Source organism: Dendrobates tinctorius, unplaced genomic scaffold (assembly GCF_039654945.1).
Source record: "Dendrobates tinctorius isolate UK_male_01 unplaced genomic scaffold, ASM3965494v1 ptg000093l, whole genome shotgun sequence".
Lineage (NCBI taxonomy): Eukaryota > Metazoa > Chordata > Amphibia > Anura > Dendrobatidae > Dendrobates > Dendrobates tinctorius.
This window is the reverse complement of record NW_027361761.1, coordinates 22,664,245-22,687,467: the sequence shown is the minus strand read 5'-3', so window position 1 is coordinate 22,687,467 and position 23,223 is coordinate 22,664,245. Positions and strand designations below refer to the sequence as shown.

The 23,223-nt window shown below is 43.6% G+C and overlaps 1 protein-coding gene across 3 annotated transcripts in view; it reads right to left on the bottom strand.

Moving 5' to 3' along the window:
• Positions 1 to 23,223, bottom strand: part of TDRD6 (tudor domain containing 6) — a 133,673-nt gene that overhangs the window by 20,076 nt on the left and 90,374 nt on the right. For 2 of the 3 annotated variants that reach the window (XM_073586561.1, XM_073586560.1), the window contains exons 7-8: positions 6,081 to 7,598; positions 2,704 to 2,778 (exon numbers count right to left, since the gene is read on the bottom strand). In XM_073586561.1, the coding sequence (XP_073442662.1) occupies positions 2,704 to 2,778; positions 6,081 to 7,598 (1,593 nt within the window). Of the gene's footprint in view, positions 1 to 600; positions 721 to 2,703; positions 2,779 to 6,080; positions 7,599 to 23,223 lie in introns of all 3 variants that reach the window. The other variant, XM_073586559.1, reaches the window with a different exon arrangement.

Here is a 23,223-nt window from a genome sequence, read left to right as displayed (position 1 = left end):
CTCTGGGAGGCATGTAAGGCTGCATTCTTTGCTATTCCTAATGACTTCATTAATAAATTGTATGAATCATTGTTGAACCGCATGGATGCAGTCCTTCAAGCTCATGGAAGTCACACAAAATATTAAATATGACTCTAATAGCACCACAACTTCATTCACCAATGTTATGCAACATATATTTGTATTTTAAGTTAAATATTTGTTTGAATATCACATTACTTTCTGTGGGCGACAAAAGTTTTGTCTTGCCAAAATCTGACCATTCTGTGTCCATTAAATGATCAATATTTCTGCATTGATACCAATTTATTTTCTTAACCTAAACCACATTTCGGAAGGTTTCCGCTTTCAAAAGAGTAATTTATACAATCAATGGATGAATTTAACGTCAGGTTATAAGCTTTTATTTACATAACATGGATAAGCGACATAACTTCTGTCAGGGAGTGTAGGTAGATGTATTTTATCTGCCTGTAAGTTCTTTGCCCCATATGGAAAAATAAGCAAAGCCCCGGATAATCCCTTTAAGCAGCAGCGTTCGTAACTGGTAAATAAGTAGTGTGAAAACGTAGCGGGTCTCTGCCCAGTATCACAATTCACCTTCGCTCTCGCTCTCCGTCTCCTCCAGGGGGTCATTATGGTCGCTCTCGTACACGCTGTCCATACTCGCAAGTAATGTGGGGCACTCTCTGTACTTGCTGAAGCTTTCTGGCTGCTTACCTGCGGGACCAGATCATGGAAACGATGGATGTCTGGGCCTAAATGTCACACATCACTCCATTTCTCCACGATGGGTGAATTAAAGGTCCCAAGATTAGCTCAATTGTTAAAACCTCAATCAGCAAAACTGATGCCAAGATCAAGAAGCCCTTCGTTCCCCAGAGCAGGACGAGAAGCCCGAACCTTCTCCGAAACCAACCTTGTCCCGTGGTTTTTTTTTAACTATTATTTTAGTGATGAAAAAAGGTAAAAAAAAATATAAAGGTTTTGATTGTGTTGTCATTTTATAAGACTATTAGCGTTTTCATGTTTCGGTCAATGGAGCTTTGTGAGGATTTATCATTTACGGTGGAGACGTTTATATCGATACCATTATGACATTTTGATCGCATTTTACTGTATTTTTTTGGCATTTTTAATTTTTTTCTGTTTACGGGGCTTAGTGATTGAGTAAATTATTTTTTGTATTTTAAAAGATCTGACTTTTCTGGATGCAGCAAATACCACGTGTATTTTTTAACTTTTTTTTAATGGGGGAAAGGGGTAATGATTTGGATTTTTGTGTGTTATTATTTTCACATTATATGCCATGTAGGTGGCAGGCTCACCCCATGAGTCCATTTCGTACACCCACTCCTGACCTGTGTGAAATGACTCAAATCAAAAAGTTATTGACAAGAAATTATTATAAAATCTAACAACAAAAAAAAAAAACAAAAAAAAAAAGCCCTACACAAGTTTTGGCTCTCTGTAATCATAATGATGTGGAGAATCATGTTGCCGGGACATTAACACACAAACACCCAAAACACAATGGAGGATTTTCATATATTTCACACTTGTAGGAATTTTTTTTTAACGTTTAGTACATTGTATGAAAAAAATAAATGAAAACTACAACTCATCCTGCAAACACAAGACATTGTACAGCTAGAAAATTAAAAAAGATGGACCTTGGAAGAAGTGGAGGAAAAAAAATAATGTGAAAAAACAAAAAATCAATAGGAAGAGTATTTAAGAAATATTTTAAATGGACTTCACAAGGATTTTGAAGCAAATTCTGCTCCAAAGGCATCTGATGGGGCCGCGGTCCAGGTTCTGTGTGGGCGGTCCTCCTTCACGTCTGCATGGACTTTGTGCACAATCATGGGAAACAAAAAAGGGCCTTCCCCAAACTGTTCCCATAGAGCTGGAAGCTACAATTGTCCACAATATATTGGGCTGAAGTGTTAAGATTTCTTATCACTGGAACTATGGGGCCGAGGCCAATCCCTGAGAATAAGCCCATCGCATTATCCTCCTCCAACAACTACACAAGGGGCACAATGCAGTTAGGGGGTAACATTCTCCTTGAGTCACCAAACCCAGACTAGTTTATCAGATGTCAGACAGACGTGTGATCCATCACTGCACAGAACACGTCTCCTCCAGAGTCCAGTGGTGGCGGCTATACACGACCCCATCACACACTCGACATTGTGCTTGGTGATGTAAGGCTGCTTGGTGATGTAAGGCTGCAAGCAGCTGCTCGGCCATGAAGCTTGCGGCAGGGATGCAGTGATTTTGCTGATGTTAATACCAGAGGACTTTGTAGTTATGGAGTCAGCAGAGCAGTGGTGACTTTTCTTCCCCCTGCTCTGCAATGTTACGTGGTCTAAGTGGCTGTGGTTCCTTCCACTACTCAATATTTTTCAAAAGTGATGGGGGAAGCTTTAGGAGGGACTTGTCACAACAGGGGACAGTGCTGGAGGTGACAGAGTGCTCTTTAACAGCAGCCGTTCTGTCACATAACGCCAGTGGTTTATATTGCTGCTCACTGCAGTTTTCACTCCCTCATCATCCCAAAAGGTACTTGAGCTCTGTAACAGCCTAAAGTCCACCGAGAAGCCACTCACACTGAACCGTGAAAAATGTAATTTGTATTGCCCAACTGGGATTAAATCCAAGAACAAGCATGGAGTAGACAGATGGTAGCAGACTCACCATTCCTTTCTGAAGTCTCATCCTTAGCGGTCAGCTCCAACACATCCTCTGCAGTGATCCCAGCCGATGCTTGCTCTGCAAGGGAGAAAATCAGTCACAAGTAACCACTTAACTATATTCTGCAATTAAACAGCAAAAAGCTTAAAAAAAATGTGCAAATTACTTTAAATACATACAACAGTCACCAACAATCATGTTTCTCATGGTAAACACTGTAAGAAAAAGAAAACCCTCAGAATTGTAATTTTTGGTCACCTCACTTCCATGAAAAAAAAAATAATAATGGAACACGAGATTATTAAAAAGTCCACCAAAATAATTATGGGTGCGCAGTCACCTGAAACACGTCGATGTCACATAATCATGTAACTTGCATGTCTGATTCTGTTTTATCCTCCACTGATCTCTTTTGGTAAATAAAGAAAGAAGTTTGTTCACCAGGTTGTTGAGCTGGATTTTCTCCTGTTTATGTGATTACTCCATGCTCTGACGCAGAGTTTCCTGTGCTCCGAACACCTAAGGATGTCTATTATGGTGTCCTTGCATGGAGGGGGAAGGGGGAACCATCCAGGGGAGCTGGCAATAGTGTTACAATGCTGTTCACGTTTTGACATCATGAGACCAAGACGACTCCTAACAATTGATCACCAGGACCTCACCATTGCGAGACTTCAAGAAGGATGTTCCCAGATAAAAGTGAGCACTGAGCTTAGTGTCACAGAGTCATAAGCAGGTTGTAATAGAGATACAGAGTCTGGAAGCGTCACAGAACGACAGAGGGGACAAGGGACCAGTGCTGTTCATTGATGAAAGTACATTCACGCTGAACAGAATTGATAGCTGCCAACAATGTTGGAGACATCAAGGAGAGCGCTAGGCATCAGCCACTGTTGTCCGCAGACAAGTCTTTCGTAGTCGTGGTGTTACAGTGTGGGAAGGTGTATAGTAAATACAGAACTTTCCTACACTTTGTGTATGGCACAGGAACAAGCCCCTACTACTTGCATAACATCATTAATCCAGTCAGTGAACCTCTGCATGAAAAATACAGGATTAATTTAATCTTCATGGACGACAATGCTCCAGCTCCTCGAGGTCGAATCATTAGGGAACTGCTGCTGGAGACAGAGGTACCTCAAATAGCGTGGCCTGCACTTTCTCCAGACCTGAATCTCATTGAAAACCTATGGGATCCGCTGAGTCGCCATGTAGAGGCTCACAACTCTATACCCCAGAACGTCAATGACCTGACAGCCGCCCTCCAGAAGAACAGTGGGATGCCATACCTCAGCAGACAACAACTCAACTTGTAAACAGCATGAGGTATCGTTGTCAAGCTGTGATTGATGCTCAAGGCCACATGACAAGTTATTGAGATATTGACACTTTTTGAGGGGTGTATAGTATCCACCACTGTTCTTGGCTTTTGTTTCAATAATTTTTTTTCACATGAGGAAATCACCATGGCATGCTTCTACTTAAATGCCCTACTTTGATGATAAAATATCACTGAATGTGTAAACTTTTAAAGTTTTCCATAAATTTCATCTGAAATATCTCTAACTTTATGTGAGTAGTATATATATATCTATATATACACACACAAAAAGGGGTTGGACAAAATAATGGAAACACCTAACGTTTTGGCATCATAATCTTCGAACATGTTATAAACATGCAAACCATGACATATGGTAATGTTTTGTAGTTGATTATTTGTGTTATGTGATATGTGTACGTAAATTAACTTTGTTTTGCAGAATAAGAACATTTATGAGAACCCGATACCAATGGCAGACCTTTCGGATTTTCAAAGAGGCCAAATTGTTGGTGCTTGTATGGCAGGCACTAGTGTAACAGAAAGTGCCCGAATGCTTGGCGTTTCAAGAGGTACTGTCTCCAAAGTAATGACTGCGTTTGAAAGAGAAGGAAAAACGTCCACAGCAAAGCACAGGTCCAGCCAAAAGTCGAAGTTGACAGAGACACCGTCGGACTCTAAAGCGAACTGTGACAGGATCGCACGACCACGGCTCCGAAAATCACTGCTGAGCTCAATGAACACCTACAGAACCCAGTTTCTACGAAAACTGTTCATCGGGGGCTGCACAAATCTGGATTCCACAGAAGAGCTGCAATTAGAAAACCGCTGCTCTCAATGACAAATGTTTCCAAGCGTTTAGAGTGGTGTAGAAACCTCCAGAATTGGTCCCTCGAGCAGTGGAAACATGTGATATTCTCAGACGAATCATCGTTTACCCTATTTCCGACCTCCGGCCGAGTGTACGTTTGGAGATAGCCGAAAGAAGCATTCCATCCAGACTGCCTTCTCCCAACCGTAAAACATGGCGGAGGTTCTGTGATGATCTGGGGTGTTATTTCATGGAGATCCGCCAGGCCAATGATATCCCTTCATGGAAGAATTAACAGCCGCGATTATTTAGGCATTTTGGGCGACCAAGTGCATCCTATGGTTCAAGCACTGTTCCCGGAGGGGAACGCCATCTTTCAGGATGATAATGCACCAATTCATACAGCTAGAACCGTTAAAGCATGGCACGAGGAACATTGTAATGAAGTTGAGCATCTCATCTGGCCCCAACAATCCCCAGACATCAACATTATTGAGCATTTATAGTCGATTTTAGAGATTCAAGTTAGACGTCGATTTCCGTCGCCATCGTCGCTCAAAGAACTGGAGGGTGCTTTAAGTGAAGAATGGGCTATAATTCCTTTTTGAAACAATTCACACCTTGTATGAATCCATACCTCGGAGAATTGAGGCTGTAGTCGCCCCATAAGGTGGACCTACACCATATTAAACTAACTTTTGTTGATGTTTCCAGGTGTTTCCATTATTTTGTCCAACTCCTGTGCATATACACACAGTACACACATACATATACTGCTTTTCAAAAAAGTCAGAACTTACTTTTTTTTTTTTATTTGGTTTGTGCTGATATCTGAGACTCGTATATAAAGTTGTGCAATGACTTTGGTCGAGCGGTAGTTTTAATTGATATCATTTTGGTGTAGATATGACTTGTAGATTGTCTCTTCCATTTTTTTTTCAGGGAGGTGAGGTAACTAAAAATTGCAATTTGTCTTTTTTTTCTACAGTGTTTATAATACTTGATAAATAATGTTTTCTTTCAAAAGATCAGATTTTTTTTTCTTTTATAAATTGGGTAATAACAAATATGCGTGTTTTACTTTCAAAATCGATGAAGTCAATTTTAACTTTTAGATTTTGAAATTTATTTAAGAAAAAAAAACTTTTTACATATAGTGATTGACAGAGGCCTCTTGCTCTAATCACTACTGTTTGATGCTTTACTATCATCTAACAGAATATAGTTAAAAAGTTTTGATTCAAATACCTTGATCTGTTTCTTGCAGTTTCATATCGATATTATCTGCTGGTATTGGTTGGTCACTCTGGTCACATTCATCCCTACCACAATCCACAACATGATTGCCGCTTTCCAAGAATCCTTGGACAAATTCAGGCTCTTCGTGGTCATTTGCAGACAGAGATTCACATAAAAAATCCTCAAAAGATGCAGCTTCTCGTTCTAGTTCTTCTTTGACTACAAACTCTTCACAGATGTCTTTGGGTTTCATGTCTTCACCAGATAATAGTTCTTCACCTCCGCTAGCCGCAAAATTTTGGCTCATGTCAGTCAGCGAACCTTCAACAATGGTGGACTCAAACTCTTCAAAGCTTATGCCAGATTCTTTAATCACTCCTTCTCGAAGTACAATGTCTTCATCCACCTGAATCTCTTCTTCATAGTCTTTAGTTGTCATATCTCCACACTCATCGATGTCGAAGCTGATTGAATCTTGTTCACCTTGTCCAGAGTCTTCATAAGTTATATTCACTGCATATTCAGTAGATACCTCACCAGACACCGTCTCTTCCAAAGTCTTCAGTGGGCATGGACAAATTACTTCAATGTCTACACTCTCTTCAGTACCTGGACCCTCTTCACCTTCAGTCCCAGCTACACTGTCAAAAGAGTCTTCAATTTTAGCAATGTCTACATGACCTAAGACCAGAGGTATATCATCTTGACTGATATTTAGCCCACCATAACTTTCGACACCTTCTTGGATGGTGTTATCATTTAAACTCAAAACACCTTCAGGTTCAATCTCTAGAAATCCTGTGGACACCGTGCTGTCTACAATATCTTCTCCAGTAAAGTCTTCACTGGGAATGGATACCTTGTTTTCCGTGTCATATTCAATAGCGACTATGGTGTTTTCCATCTTGTGGACATCTCTTTTCAACAAAGGTACGATTTCATCAACAATTTGAACATTTTCTATCATTGTGCTTTCTTGGGTCAGTATGCTGACGAACGCATCTCCAGCTTCTTTAATAGCTCCTTCTCCAAGTACAATGTCTTCACCCACCTGTATTGCTTTTTCAGAGTCTTTAGTTTCCATTTCTCCACACTCAGTGATGTTTAAACTGATTGAATCCTCTTCACTTTCACTAGTTATAGTAAAAAAATATTCAGTAGATACCTCACCAGATCCTGACTCTTCATGTCGACTTAAGTCTTCGGCACGGATTGACTCAATGTCTCTGAAATCTTCACTAGATGGACCCTTTTCATCAACTGTCCTAGCTACACTAACAAAAGAGTCTTCCATTTCGACCAGGTCTACATGACCTAAAACCAGAGGCACATCATCAGCACAGATACTTAGCCCACTGTAACCTTCCATATCTTCTTGAATGGGTTCATCTTGTAAAATAAAAACATCTTCAGGTACAATCTCTAGAAGCTTTGTTGACACCTTGCTATCTACAATATCTTCTTTGGTAATGTCTTCACAGGGTATGGTGGCCTTGCTTTCCTTGTAAACATCTTGCTTTGTCCCATCTGGAAGACATACAAAAATACTCAATGTTCACATGCAAAAATTGGATTTTTGTACTATTAAATCCATTTTTCATTGAATACATTGGGAACCATAGGACCATGGGTATACACCCTGCCACTAGGAGCTTTAACACTGAATCAAAACGTTTTGGTTCCACCTGGTTGCCTATACCCTCTCCTAGGAGGAGACTAGCCAGCTCAGTTGACTGCCAAAACCAGTATGAAAACAACCACAAAAATAACTTCTGTAATAATTAACAGCCAGGAACCAACATGAACTAAACCCAGAGAAGAAAAAAACAATGCTTACAGGAAGTCAGTACTGACCGGGACAGGAAAACTATGAATAGGGAAGATGTGTCCTCCCAAATATGCAACGAGAAAGTTACTTTCCAGATGCAGTCCAAACTGACTTATAGAAAGGGTAGATACATTCATCACCAAGTGTTGGCACCCTTGAAATTATTCTAGAAAACAGGGATTTTTGTGTACTCACTGTAAAATCCTTTTCTCCGAGCCACTCATTGGGGGACACAGGACCATGGGTGTATTCTGCTGCCACTGGGAGGCTGACACTAAGTGAATACAAAAAAGTTAGCTCCTCTTCTGCAGAATACACTTACCACTGGCTCCAGCTTGAACCAGTTCAGTGACAAAGCAGTAGGAGATCATAAACATCAAACACAGGTACAACATGTCAAACCAAAGAGTAAACCTAGCCATCAGGCCAACAGGGTGGGTGCTGTGTCTACCAATGAGTTAGCTCCTCTTCTGCAGAATACACCTACCACTGTCTGCAGCCTGAACCAGTTCAGTGACAATGCAGTAGGAGATCATAAACATCAAATACAGACAACATGTCAAACCAAAGAGTAAACCTAGCCAATGAGTGGCTTGGAGAAAAGGATTTTACGGTGGGTACACAAAAATCCGTTTCTCCTTCGCCTCATTGGGGGACACACGACTATGGGACGTCCTAAAACAGTCCCTGTGTGGGGAACAATATGACAGACCAAACCCCATGTACCAACTGACTAGAGGGGTGCAACTACCGGTTGCAGACACCATCTGTCCAGACCCGCATCCGCGGAAGCCTGAGTATAAAAAATACTGTAGTGCTTCGAGAATGTGTGCAGACTGGACCAAGTCGCAGCCTTGCAGAGCTGTTCCACCAACGCCTGGTGCCGAATGGCCCAAGAAACGTCCCGAATGACCCAAGAAACATCCACTAACCGAGTGGAGTGTGTCCTACTCCCTGCTGGGATAGGCATGCGTCCGACACGGTAGGATTGCTGAATAGCTGTGGGAATCCACCTAGCTATAGTGGACTTCGAGTCAGCCAAGCCCTTCCTGTAACCCTCAGGAAGCACGAATAAGACGTCCGACTTACAGAAGGAAGCCGTCTGCGAGATGTACCGTTTGAGATCCCTCACCATATCTAGAGCGTGAAGAGCCCTCTCAATACGATAATCCAATGCCGGAAAAAACGAGGTCAGAACAACGTCCTCGTTGAGGTGGAAAGAAGAGACCACTTTGGTCAAGAAAGCCGGGGATAGCCTGAAAAACCACCTTGTCCTGGTGGAAATTAGGAAAGAAGCTCCACAGGACAGGGCGGCTAGATCCAAGATCCGCATGATTGTCGCCACCGCGAGAAGGAAAGCGACCTTGTAAAAAAAAAGAAAAGCCAACAAGACGTCCCGCAGCGGTTCAAAAGGAGTCTCCTGAAGAACACCAAGGACCAGGCTAAGGTCCCACACATCTGACGGCATCCTATAGGGGGGTACCACATAAGAGACCCACTGATGAAAGACGTCACGTCACTTGCAGAGTGGAAGCAATCCTGCACTGGAATAAAATCGATAAAGCCGAGAGCTGACCCGTGAGAGAGCCAAGCGCAAGGCCTGAGTCCAGGCCGGCTTGCAGGAACTCCAAAATGGTAGGAATGGAGAAGACGAGGAAAAGAGGTTCAGTCTCTGCACCCTGCAAAAAAGGTTTTACAGTTGTGGTGATAGATGCGCACTGACGGAGGCTTCCGGGCGCTAATCATGGTAGAAACCACCTGATGGGGAAACCCAGACTAGGTTGGGACCCAGGTTTCAACGGCTGAGCCATTAAACATAGGGCACCTGAATTCTGGTAGCAAATTGGGCCCTGAGAGAGCAGAGCTGGTTGATCCAGTAGTCGCCAGGGGACATCGGCAACAGCTGCACTAGCTCCTCATACCATGCCCATCGTGGCCAAAATGGAGCAACTAGGATCACTGGAACCATTACGCCTGATCTTCCTAATGACCCTCGGAAGTCACGGGAGCGGGGAAAAATGTACGGGAGATTAAACTGATGCAAAGGAAGAATCGGTGTATACGCTCCAATGACATCTGGATCCCGAGAATAAGCTATGTACTCGTGTACTTTGGAGTTTAATCTTGAAGTCATCAGATCCACGTCTGGGGTCCCCCAGCGATGACAAATCTGCTTGAGGACCTCCAGATGAAAAGCCCGCTCTCCTGAGGTGAGCCTGACGGCTGAGGTCTGCCGCCTAGTTTTCCACGTCCGGAATATGGTCTGCTGAAAAGACCGAGTGGATCCTCTTGGGCCAGCAGAGGATATGAATTAACTCACGCATTGCATCCCTGCCGCAAGTGGACTCTTGATAATTGATATATGCCACAGCAGTGGCGTTGTCTGATTGAATTCAGATGGGGCGACCCACCAGGAGATGATGGAACCGCCGCAGGGATAACCAGATCGCTGGAATGCCCAGGACGATTGGAAGGCGAGACTCCGGAGGCGGCTAACGCCCCTGGACAGTGTGGAGACAGCTTCTCAGCCGTGAAGACAGGCATCGGTAGTGACCACTAGCCAATGTAACGGGAGAAAAAAAAGGATCTCCTCTGGTTGTGGGAAGATTCCAACGTCCACCACCTGAGCGTCTGCTTGACCCACGGGGGCAAGCAGCACAGCCAGTCGAGAGGGAACGGGCTCCTGCCTCAGGCTGCCAGAAGCGCATGCTGCAGAGGAAGGAGGTATAGCTGAGCGAAGGGAACAGCTTCCATCGCTGCCATCATTTTCCCCGGTACCCCCATGAAGAATCGGATGGAATGAGGGGGATGGACAACAAAATATCTGGGCTCACTAAATAGTGCCAAAGAAGGAAAAAAAAAAAAAAAAACAGCTCACCTTAATAGCCTGTGGAGCAGGCAAGGACGGAAGCCATGGATTCGTCATGGATAATAATGAAGAGAAAAAAGGAGGATTTTCCAGCTTCCAAAAAAATACCAATTTCTTGTAGATAAAACATGAAAAAATAGACAGCAGTTCACATGGTGTGAGATAAGGCTTTCTCAAGGCTCACTGTTGGAGAGCAAAGATCTTGGCTCGATGGAGAATCATCGACCCATCAAAGGTGTCCAGGATCATCTCTAAAAAGGATATCCGCTGAGCTGGAACTGGGGAGGGAGTTTTTTTTTTTTTTTAAATATCAACCAGCCCTGGCGTGAAAGAGTATCCAAAGTGATACGCACGCACTCTGCGCACGTTTGGAAGGACGGTCCCTTGATTAGAAAGTTGTCTAAGTATGGAAACACGACCATGTCCCGAGAGTGCAGAATGGACATGACAGCCGCCATGACCTTCGTGAACACTCGGAGCGGTGGCGAGACCGAAGGACAAGCTTGTAAACTGGAAGTGTTCCTCGCGAACCGCAAGGACTCCTGAAGACCAGCATCTTGGATGTCGATGGATGCAATAACTCCCCCTCTTCCGTAGAGGTTATGACAGAATGGAGGGACTCCGTCCTGAATAGCCGAACCCTGCAAAAACTTGTTCAGAAGTTAGAGGTCCAGGATGGGCCGCACTGACCCGTCCCTTTGAGTCATGGACAGGTTCGAGTATCACCCCTGGAATCTTTCATTTTCTGGACTAGAAGGGAAGAACCACGGAGAGAATTCTATTTTATATCCAGAAGACACCAGGTCCTAGACGTCGGGCACAGCAGAGAGCCAGTGAATGATGGAGAGCCAAACCTGATGAAACAAAACCAGGCGACCGCCTACCTTGCTGGTGTGGACTGAATAATGCCACGGGTTATTGAGACAAAAATCAATGGGACCTGGATCACTTAGATCTGGACTGTTGTGGCCGGCATCTCCACGACTCGTTGGTCCTATATGAAACCTGGGAGTCGTTTAACTCTGTGCTGGGGGAAGAATTACTTTCCCCTCCTGTGGCGTCAGAGATAAGCTGATCCAGCTTCTCCTCGAATGGTGTGTGCGGTGGAGACCACCTGATACAGTGGATATCCATGATGTCAATGTGGAGAGGGGACTGCACATCACTTAGCTCATATGTCTGCGTGACATCTCCATGAGATCAAGCTATACATGGCCACTCTGAAAACGCAGATGAGAGACTTTTGGACGCAGGGTCCGCTTGCCATTGCCGGAGTCACAGGGATTGCCTGATAGAAATAGCGTAAGAGGCTGTCAGCGAGGAACAGTTAGCTGGGTCAAGAAAAGCGCCCCAGGCCATGGCAATCTAATTTGCCAGCTCCACTCACTCCAGGGGAATCTTACTGGTCTGTATAGCTCTGCCAAGGGCATCTATGCAAGACAGCATGGCTTTGGCTACCCACATCACTGCAAAAGGCGAGAGCGCCGAACCTGAGGCTTCCAAACCCGAACGTCAGGAGACTTCATGTGACAGTCTGTGGGTCTTTAATTGAAGATACGTCTGGAAGGCATAAGGGTTTTTGACGCCACACGAGATACCGTTGGGTCAACTGGAGGGGATACTGCACACTCCTTACGCAGATCCGAGGAAAGGGATCTCTCGTTCAAGAGGTTTCTGACCTGTGAAGCGTTTATCTGGTCGTTCTCTATGCCGCTGAACTATGTCCTGAAACTCTGGGTGGTTGAACATCCTATGAGGATGTATAGCTCCGTTGAAGGACACCGTAAGGTCCGGGGCAGAGATAGAGTCCTTGTCAACCCTTAAGGTCTGGTTGACGGCCTCAATGAGACTATCCACTGTCGCCTGATACTCTGACAAGTCCAGATCAACGGGATCCGTCCGACAAACTCAGAGCCATGTTCGCTGGATACTCCTGGCAGGGGAGCGCGAGACGCAAGTCACGGTGTCGAGGCGTGATAAGGCCTGGGAGATGTGCTATGGAGCCGTTTTCTAAGTGCCTGTGCATCTCTCGACTGAGAGTGGCCCCTGCAGGCCGACGGTTCCTGTGTAGAAGAGGAACTGTCTGAGACAGGTATGCAAATGGCCCGATCCGTGGAAGGATCATGGAGGGACTCAAACGATCTAGCTAGAGAAGCCATAAACTTTGAAAGTGATGATGCCCACTCAGGGAGATTGGAGACCCCGGGGTCGAGAACGGCGGAGGGCTCCTGAGCACATTAGGTATCACAGGCTGTGCAGGATGGTGAAATCTGTCCCAGTGGTAACGCAGCATGACAGGAAAAAATGCTGTATGAGCTTTACTGGGCTTCTTAGAAGTCTCAAGGAGAGATAGAGTGCCCCTAGTGATTTTCTGCTATGATGGGGGGGAAGGTACTGCAGAGAAGGCTAATGATATTCAGTGTACCTTACCCTTGATGACAGGTCTGTGCCTGGTGGTGCTAAGGAGCGGTGAGGAACTCTGAAACCAAGGCGGGAAGGCAGCGAGATACTCCTATGCAGTCGCCTGAATAAGTGCATAGCACTGTTGGAGTCAATGGATTCTGGGACCATACACACATGGTGTCAGGTGCCACACTGCACCGGCGGCTCAACAAAGCTTCCCCAGTCACCAGACATAGCCGCCGAGACTTCCTGGTAGGGATGTCTCGACCTGCGAGAAGCGCCAAAAGAGGGGGCGAGACCGCCGGGTGATGCGTGCATAGGGGGCAGAGTTTTCAACCTGCGGCTTAGCAAAGGCCGAAGCAGGGGACTACATTTCAACGCCGGCTGAAGCGGTGCTGATCAGGAGCCCCCATCACTGTCGGACCGGACTCGCGCACTTTTTTTCCATGATCCGGAAAGGCCCGTGGAACGATGTGCAGAGCCGGACTGCTCTGCCTGCAGGTCAGGAGGATGCAGTATGGACGGTGCAGGAACCCTCTATCCACCATCCCTTTGATGGGGGGGTGGAGAGGGACCGTTCATCTCCTTCCATCGCCGCTGTTCAAACAGTGGTGATGCAGTGGGGGCCGCACAGACGCCAGCGGTGCCTCTATGTTTCCTAGGGTTTCACTACCGTAGCATGGAACAGGGCTATGGTCCGGCAGAATTAGGAATGGCTGCAGGAGGGGGTACATGGAGGCGACACTCCATGTTCCTGTCTGTTGAAGGTGTCGGGAGAGCCCTGAAGGGACCCGTCGCCCCTAAACTAGCTCAGGCAGCATATCTTCAAATCGGTGCAGGAGGGGGTACGTGGAGGCGACGCTCGACGTTCCCACCTGTTGGATGGTGAGATCGGAACCCTGAAGGGAACTGTCGCCCCTGTAATCATTGTTGAAAAAAATCCAAAGTAAAAGGTAAAAATTAAAAATTATGGTCTGAAGACCAGACCCATGTGCCTCCTACAAACAGTAAGCATGAATTGGTTCGGGCTGGAGCCAGTGGTAGGTGTATAATGCAGAGGAGGAGCTAACTTTTTTTATATTCACTTAGTGTCAGCCTCCTAATGGCAGCAGCATACACCCATGGTCCTGTGTCCCCCAAAGAGGCGAAGGAGAAATGAATTATTTCTAACCGAAAATCATTGCAGTTACACGTGTTTTGTTATACACGTTTATTTCCTTTGTGTGTATTGGAAAAACAGGCAAATTGGATATCACTTCACACAAGATCCCAAAAATAGTCTGGACAAAAATATTGGCACCCTCGCCTTAGTATTTGGTTGCAGACTTTTTGGAATAAATAACTGCACTCAATCTCTCCCTATAACCATTAGCAAGCTTATTACACCTCTCAAATGGAATTTTTGACCACTCTTCTTTAGAAAACTGCTTCAGGTCTCTCATATTTGAAGGTGCCTTCTCGCAACAGCCATTTAAGATCTCTCCACAGGTGTTCAATGGAATTTAGAGCCAAACTCTTTGCTGCCACTTCAGAACTCTCCAGCACTGTGTTTACATCCATTTCTGGGTGCTTCTTGAAGTATGTTTCAGTTCATTGTCCTGCTGGAAAACCCATGACCTAGGATGCATACCCAGCTCTTTGACACTGGGCACTACATTGCTAACTAAAATCCATTGGTAATCTTCTGATTTCAAGATGCCTTGCAGACAGTCAAAGTACACAATGCAAGAGGCAGCAAAGTAACCCCAAAACATCTTTGAAACTTGACATATTTGACTGTAGGTACAGTATTTTTATTTTTTGGTAAACGATAGAATGATGTGCTTTACTAAAAAGCTTTATCTTGGTCTCATCTGTCCACAAGACCCTTTCCCCAGAAAGATTTTGGCTTATTCGTTTAGATTTTGGTAAGTTGCAGTCTAGCTTTTTTATGCCTCTGTCAGCAGTCGGGTCCTTCTGGGTCTCCTTGCCATAGCGTTTCATTTCATTCAAATGCCAACAGATAGATCGTGCCGACAACGGATCCAGCCTGAGCCTCCAGGTCATTTTGAATTTTTTGGGAACTTCATTGGGCCTGCTTGTCCACCATCTGTACTGTCCTGCATTCCAACCTTTCATCAATTCTTCTCTGCTGTCCACGTCCAGGGAGATTCGCTACAGTGCCAAGGGTTGTAAACGTCTTGATTTTGTTGCGCACCATGGACAAAGGAACATCAAGGTCTCTGGAGATGGACTTGTAACCTTGAGATTGTTGAGAACCAAAATTGTTGAAAAATATGTATCAAGTCCTCAGACAGTTCTCTTTCTGTTCTCCATTAGTGTGGCACACACAGAATGTAAAGATTGAGTCAACTTCTATGCTTTATCTCGGATTTCAGGTGTGATTTTCATATTGCCCACACCTGTTACTTGGCACAGGCGAGTTTGAACCAGCACCACATGCTTGAAAGAAAGTTGTTTACCCATGTTTTTGTGCAAGCAATTTATCCAGCCCCTTTTTTGATTTTTTTTGTGAAATTATGTCCAATTTGCCATTTTTTTGTGTTGTATTAATAGACACAAAGGAAATAAACATATGTATAACAAAACGTGTAATTGCAATAATTTTCTGGGAGAAACGGGTCATTTTCTGGAACAAGTTCAAGGGTGTCAACACTTTCGGAAATACCAGAAATTTACCCTTTGGCCTTTTGGGGTTGCAAAATAGCCGACCAGATCCACAAATAAATCGTGGTCTTGGGAGGTTGTCAGACGCTTGCGTGGTCCATTAGGAATCACAAAGAGAATCAGAACTTGAAGGCTCCTGAACATAAAAGGTTAGCAATAATGGCTCTGAGCAGATCTAGAAGGTATAACAAAAATAATGGAGGAACTAAGATGGCATTTAGTTTGGTGGGATATATATATATAATTTCAAAATTGAGGAGAACACCAAATAAACCCTCACTAGAAAACCACAAAATTTTACTTTTATTTATATTAAAATAACGAATATACAAAAGGGCATAAAATGTTTTGTCCCTAATCTGTCTCAAAAGTCTGCTGTTTTATGCAGTATTACTGCTAATTTATATTTAGAAAGTGTATAGCATCCGGTACGCTAATACATATTGGTAGAATAGGACAACAAATTTTAGCACTAGCGCCCCCCCCCCCTCCCCAACTTGTTTCACCGCGCTAGCGGCGTCACCAGGGGATGGGACATATAGGCGTAATGGCGGATGGCCAAACAAACCATCTATATGTAGCTTTTGCATACCTGAAGACCAATGACTAGCAATTTTACATGTTGTAAAAAAAAAATGACATCATTTGTATCATAGCCAATGTGGTCAACTGACAAGAAAGATTGAAAGCTTCAAGCTGATAGGTTGGCATTGAAGTCAGTATTAGGACCAATCGCATGGAGCATAACTCAACGCTCTAATGGGTTTATACTCTTTGTATATTTTTTATTTTAATTAGTAGAAATAAAAGTTAAATTTTATGATTTTCTAGTGAGGGTTTATTTGGGTTTCTCCCCAATTTGGAAATTACAGACCTAGAAGGTGGAGAAGAATGCTCCTGGGAATGTATAAGAGATGGGCAAAAGTATGGGAGAGCGATGTCCTTGTTGGTATGAAAGGTCAAAACCACCTTTGCAAGAAAGGCTTGCACAGAGTGTAAGACTATCTGGCCAAGATGGAGAAAAAGAAAGCTCTGCAGGAAAGGGCAACAATATGAGACACTCTGCAAGTGTAGGTGACAGACTCCAGAAATTACTTTTCAGGAAACTTTGCTACTTGCTTGTGGTTTAAGGGGTAACGTTTCTCCTTGTGGAGAGTGACATGTCAAGCCTGGCTCAGTGAGGAGACCTAAAAGCGATGCATGCTCCTCTGGGAAAGTAAATATGCGAATTGCCTCTGCAGAGAGGAAGAGGACTTGAATTCTAGCGCCAACTATTGGAAGCATCAATCCTAAAATTCAATTTCGACCCTTCGATGAGCCTTGCAATGTGACTTAGGATAAAAGCCAAACCAGAATCTCAATTTGCACACAAACTGAGGAGGAGTATTGCGGCTTAAAAGTCTCCTCACCTCGGCATGTCAGAGTTGACATGTCACTCTCCGCAAGGAGAAAGGTTACCCCTTGGATCCTGGTCAGACGCCTCTCAGCCAGCCAAACCAGATCTCACACTTTGAAACCCAACGTCTGCAAATTGAGATTTTGGTTTTGGCTTTTATCCTAAGTCATGTGACAAGGTTTGTTAGACAGTTGATAGTGACTTTTAGGATTGCTACTTCCTATAGGTGGCAATCAACGAAACAAAAATACTCCCAATATTCTATGTTAAAATGTAACCTTTAATGTTTAGAATAAAATTATCCAATAACGTGACTAATACAAATACATAGTAACAGTTTTGAAGGCTGAAGGAAGACCTTATGTCCATCTAGTTCAGCCTATTTTTAGTGCAGCTGTTCTGCATTGTTGATCCTGGGGAAGGCAAAAAACCCATTGAGTAGAAGCCAATTTTCTCCATAGGGAAAAAAATTCCTTCCCCTAAGCTGGGTCAACCATCTACCTATAATACTATGTTATTCGTAACCTTCTATACTGTTACTCACAAGAAAAGCATCCATTCCTTTAAATTCATTCAGTGAGTTGGCCATCACCACTTCCTCAGGAAGAAAATTCCAGAGCCTCACTGCTCTTACCATGAAGAACCCTCTACTATGCTGGTGCAGAAATTGTCTTTCCTCCAAACGAAGAGAATGCCCCCTTGTTCTTGTCACAGTCCTTGGTACAAACAGTTCATTGGAGAGATCTCTGTATTGCCCTCTGATATACTTGTACATATATATTAAGTCTCCCCTAAGTCTTCTCTTTTCTAGAGTAAATAGACCTAATTTTGATAACCTTTCTGGGTATTGTAGTGAACCAACTCCATTTATCATTTTAGTAGCCCGCCTTTGAACCCTTTCAAGTTCAGTAATGTCTTTCTTGAGCACCGGCGTCCAAAATTGCACACAATACTCCAAGTGTGGTCTGACGAGTGATTTGTACAGAGGGAGAATTATGTTTTCATCTCGTGTCCCCAGACCTCTTCTAATGCATCCCATGACCCTATTTGCTTTGGTGGCAGCTGCCTGACACTGGGCACTCCAATTTAGCTTCTTAATGACTAAGATGCCTGTCTTTTTCCATGTCTGATTTCCCCAGCAGTTTCCCATTTAGTAAGTAATTGTAGCAATTGTTTCTCCTTCCCATGTGCATAACCTTACACTTATCTGTGTTAAACCTCATTTGCCATTTTTCAGCCCAATTCTCCAATTTACTCAAATCTGTCTGTAGTTGTAAACTGTCCTCCTTTGTGTTAACTACCTTACATAGTTTTGTATCATCTGCAAATACTGATATTTTACTGTGCAAGCCATCCACTAGATCATTAATATATTAAATAGTAGGGGGCCCAATACAGAACCCTGTGGTCCCCCACTAGTAACCCTGGCCCAATCTGAGTATGCACCATTAATAACCACTCTTTGCTTTCTATCACTAAGCCAGCTACCTACCCAGCTACACACATTTTCCCCTAGCCCAAGCTCTCTCATCTTACTTACCAATCTTTTATGTGGGACAGTGTCAAATGCTTTAGAGAAGTCGAGATAAATGACATCCAATGATTCTCCTTGGTCCATTTGAGAGCTTACATCCTCATAGAAGCTGATCAGGTTGGTTTGACAGGAGCGATCCTTCATAAATCCATGTTGATATGGAGTTAAACATTTATTAACATTGAGATATTCCATAATGGTATCCCTTAGAAACCCTTCAAAAATTTTACCCACAACAGACGTTAAGCTTACCGGCCTATAGTTTCCAGATTCCCTTTTACACCCCTTTTTGAATATTGGTACCACATTTGCTTGCCACCAAAAGGAACAGACCCTGTTTCTATAGAGTCTTTAAATATAAGGAATAGAGGCCTGTCTATCACATTACTTAACTCCCTTAATACCCGAGGGTGAATGCCATCAGGGCCTGGTGATTTGTCAGTTTTAATCTTACTAAGGCAGTTCTGCACTTCTTCCTGGGTTAGGCAGGTGATACTTAATGGGGAGTTTACATTATCATTCTGCATTTCCCCTGGCAAATCCTTTTCCTATGTGAACACAGTTGAGAAAAAAGAAGTATTTAAAAACATTTGCTTTTCCCACATCGCTCTCTATGATTTCACCCTCATTGTTCTTTAAAGGGCCGACACCATCAATTTTAATCATTTTACTATTTATATAATTAAAGAATAGTTTGGGGTTTGCTTTACTTTCCTTAGCAATGAGTCTCTCAGTTTCCACTTTTGCTAAATGTAATTTTTTTTTTTTTACACATTTTTTTTTCTCTATAACTTTTTAATATTTCTTCATTGCCTTCTTGTTTTAGCTTCCTAAATGCCTATTTATTGCCCTTTTTACATCCTTATTTAGCCACATTGGTGTTCTCCTGTTCCTAGCCCTTTTATTTCTGTATGGTATGGCTAGCTCACAGTGGTTGTGTAAAACGGATTTAAGTATTTCCCATTTATTTTCTGTGCTCCTATTTTTGAGGACATTGTCCCAATCAATTCGGCGAAAGTCCTCTCTAAGCTGATAACTTTGCTTTCCTGAAATTCAGCGTTTTTGTAGGCCCCTTCCAGGGCACCTTTCTGAAGGACAAGTGGAATTGTATTATATTGTGGTCACTGTTCCCTAGGTGCCCATCGACTCGTACTTGTTATTCTATCTGGCCTGTTGCTTAAAATTAACTTCAGAAGGGCTGTCCCTCTAGTTGGGCCCTGCACAAGTTGTGACAGATAATTATCCTTGGTCACTGACAGAAATTGGTTTCCTTTCCGAGATACGCAGGTTTCAGTTTCCCAGTCTATGTCGGGGTAGTTGAAGTCCCCCATAATAATCACCTCATTGTGATTTGCTGCTTTGTCTATTTGTTTCAATAATACATTGTCAGTGGTTTCTGTTATATTTGGTGGCTTATAACAAACCCCTGAGGATTTTATTACTTTTCCCTCCTTGTGTCTCCACCCATAGAGACTCCACCTCTTCATTTCCCTCTTGTATATCTTCTTAGTGTAGGCTTTAAAGTGGACTTTATATATAGACAGACTCCACCCCCTTTCCTTTTTTTACGATCCCTCCTAAACAAATCATATCCTTGCAAGTTAGCCGCCCAGCTATAGCTGTCGTCTAACCATGTTGTATTTTTCCTCATACATTACCAACTCCAGATCTTCAATCTTATTGGTCAGGCTTCTTGCGTTGGTCAGCATGCAGGAAAGAAGTTTTGCTTCCTTTTTCTTAGCTTTCTTCCGAGTACCCTGTCTTGGGTCCTCTTTACCACATCTAGTATCCTTGATTAGTTTGTCCTTCTCCTGCATGCTCTTGTCTGCTGTTTTTCCTCCCATCCCCTCTTCTTCTAGTTTAAAGCCCTCCTGATGAGTGTGGCAAGTCTTTTGGCGAATGTGTGTTTCCCAGGTTTTGTGAGGTGTATCCCATCTCTTGCGAGAAATCCATCGTAGAGGTAATTCACGCCATGGTCCAAGAATCCAAATCCTCGACTGGGAGGATTGATGAGAAAACAACCTGTACGTTCCGTTCCTTTATTTTCATCCCCAGAATTTTAAAGTCTTCGCAGATAGTTGGTAGGTCATTTCTTGCCGTGTTGTTTGTGCCTACATGTATCAGTAGGAAAGGGTAGTCGTCCTCGGATTTGAGGATAGTTGATATCCTGTTGGCCACATCCTTGATTTTTGCTCCTGGGAGGCAGCATACTTCTCGTGTAGTTATATCCGGCCTGCAGATAGTTGCCTCCGTGCCTCTTAGTAGTGAGTCGCCCATAACTACCACTCTTCTTTTCTTTCCGGACCACCACCAAAGTGTCAAAAGACACTTAAGAAAAAAACTCGGGAGGTGCCTATCCCTACGATGACCTGTAGGTACCCTGACTGCAGAATGGCACCCCTGCTCGTTGACGGCTCACCCTGCTGGCCCTATCGGCCCTGATGTGGGGCAGTGGAAAGAAAAGATGGCAGACAGAATGAAAAAGTTAAGTGATTAAGTATACAATGTATCTGAATAACAGAGGTCCAGTCATTTGTCTATTGTAGACATGTTTATGATAAACTTACCCCTAATCCTAAACAGTCTGAAAAATGGGAGTTGACGCCCTAGATATGGAGAGAATTTTCATCCATTTCCCTAAATAGATGAAGATTGGCATGATAGAAAGGAGAAGGTATTAAAGTGCTTTGTGCCAAAGATGAATGAGGTATAGTGATTGCCACAGGTGGTTGGCTTCTAGAAAGCACCATAGATTTATATTAAATGACAGATGAATGGTCTATGGAGATATTATACCCTATCACATGACACCAAGATATAGAATATTAATGCAGTTTAGTCGATATACAGGGTGGGCCATTTATAAAGATGGATCCAAAATGGCCAACTTCAAAATAGCCGCCATGGTCACCACCCATCTTGAAAAGTTCCCCCCTCCCATATACTAATGTGGCACAAACAGGAAGTTGATATCACCAACCATTCCCATTTTATTTAGGTGGATCCATATACATGGCCCATCCAGGTGTATCCATATAAATTGCCCACCCTGTAGAACTGGTGACTGACCTGTGACAGCAACAAAAGTCACTTATATGGACAGGGCTGAGATAGATGATACACAAAACAATATAAAGTCCTATATTTCATTTCAATAAAGTGCTTTGTGCCTTACAGGTAGATAGAGTGTAAATACACTAGGTATATTAGTAGGGTAACGTGAAAGAAGCATATGCCAGTGGAACTATAATGGACAATTAATGGCAATAAACAGCACAGCCAATCTTGTGTGTGCTGATGGAAAGACCTCACCTGACATCCATCTACACTGGTCAGAAAAATAAAGGGAACACTTAAACAACAGAATATAACTCCAAGTAAATCAAACTTTTGTGAAATTAAACTGTCCACTTAGGAAGCAACACTGATTGACAATCAATTTCACATGCTGCTGTGCAAATGGAATAGACAACAGATGGAAATTATTGGCAATTATCAAGACACACTTAATAAAGGAGTAGTTCTGCAGGTGGAGACCGCAGACCACATCTCAGTACCAATGCTTTCTGGCTGATGTTTTGGTCACTTTTGAATGTTGGTTGTGCTTTCACACTCGTGGTAGCATGAAACGGACTCTACAACCCACACAAGTGGCTCAGGTAGTGCAGCTCATCCAGGATGGCACATCAATGCGAGCTGTGGCAAGAGGGTTTGCTGTGTCTGTCAGCGCAGTGTCCAGAGGCCCTACCAGGAGACAGGCCAGTACACCAGAAGACGTGGAAGGGGCAGTAAGAAGGCAACAACCCAGCAGCAGGACCGCTACCTCAGCCTTTGTGCAAGGAGGAGCACTGTCAGAGCCCTGCAAAATGACCTCCAGCAGGCCACAAATGTGCATGTGTCTGCACAAACGGTTAGAAAGCGACTCCATGATGATGGTCTGAGTGCCCGACATCCACAGAAGGGGGTTGTGCTCACAGCCCAACACCGTGCAGCCCTCCAAAGAAATGCCACCCCACACCATTACTGACCCACTGCCAAACCGGTCATACTGAAAAATGTTGCAGGCAGCAGATCGCTCTCCACGGTGTCTCCAGACTCTGTCAAGTCTGTCACATGTGATCAGTGTGAACCTGCTTTCATCTGTGAAGAGCACAGGGCGCCAGTAGCGAATTTGCCAATCCTGGTGCTCTGTGGCAAATGCCAAGCGTCCTGTACGGTGTTGGGCTGTGATAAACATCCCTCAGAAACCCTTCAAATATTTTATCAACAATAGAGGTTAGACTTACTGGCCTATAATTTCCAGGTTCACTTTTAGAGCCCTTTTTGAATATAGGTACTATATTTGCTATGCGCCAGTCATGTGGAACAGTCACCGTCATTATAGAGTCCCTAAATATAAGAAATAATGGTTTGTCTATTACATTACTTGGTTCTCTTAGTACTCATGGGTGTATG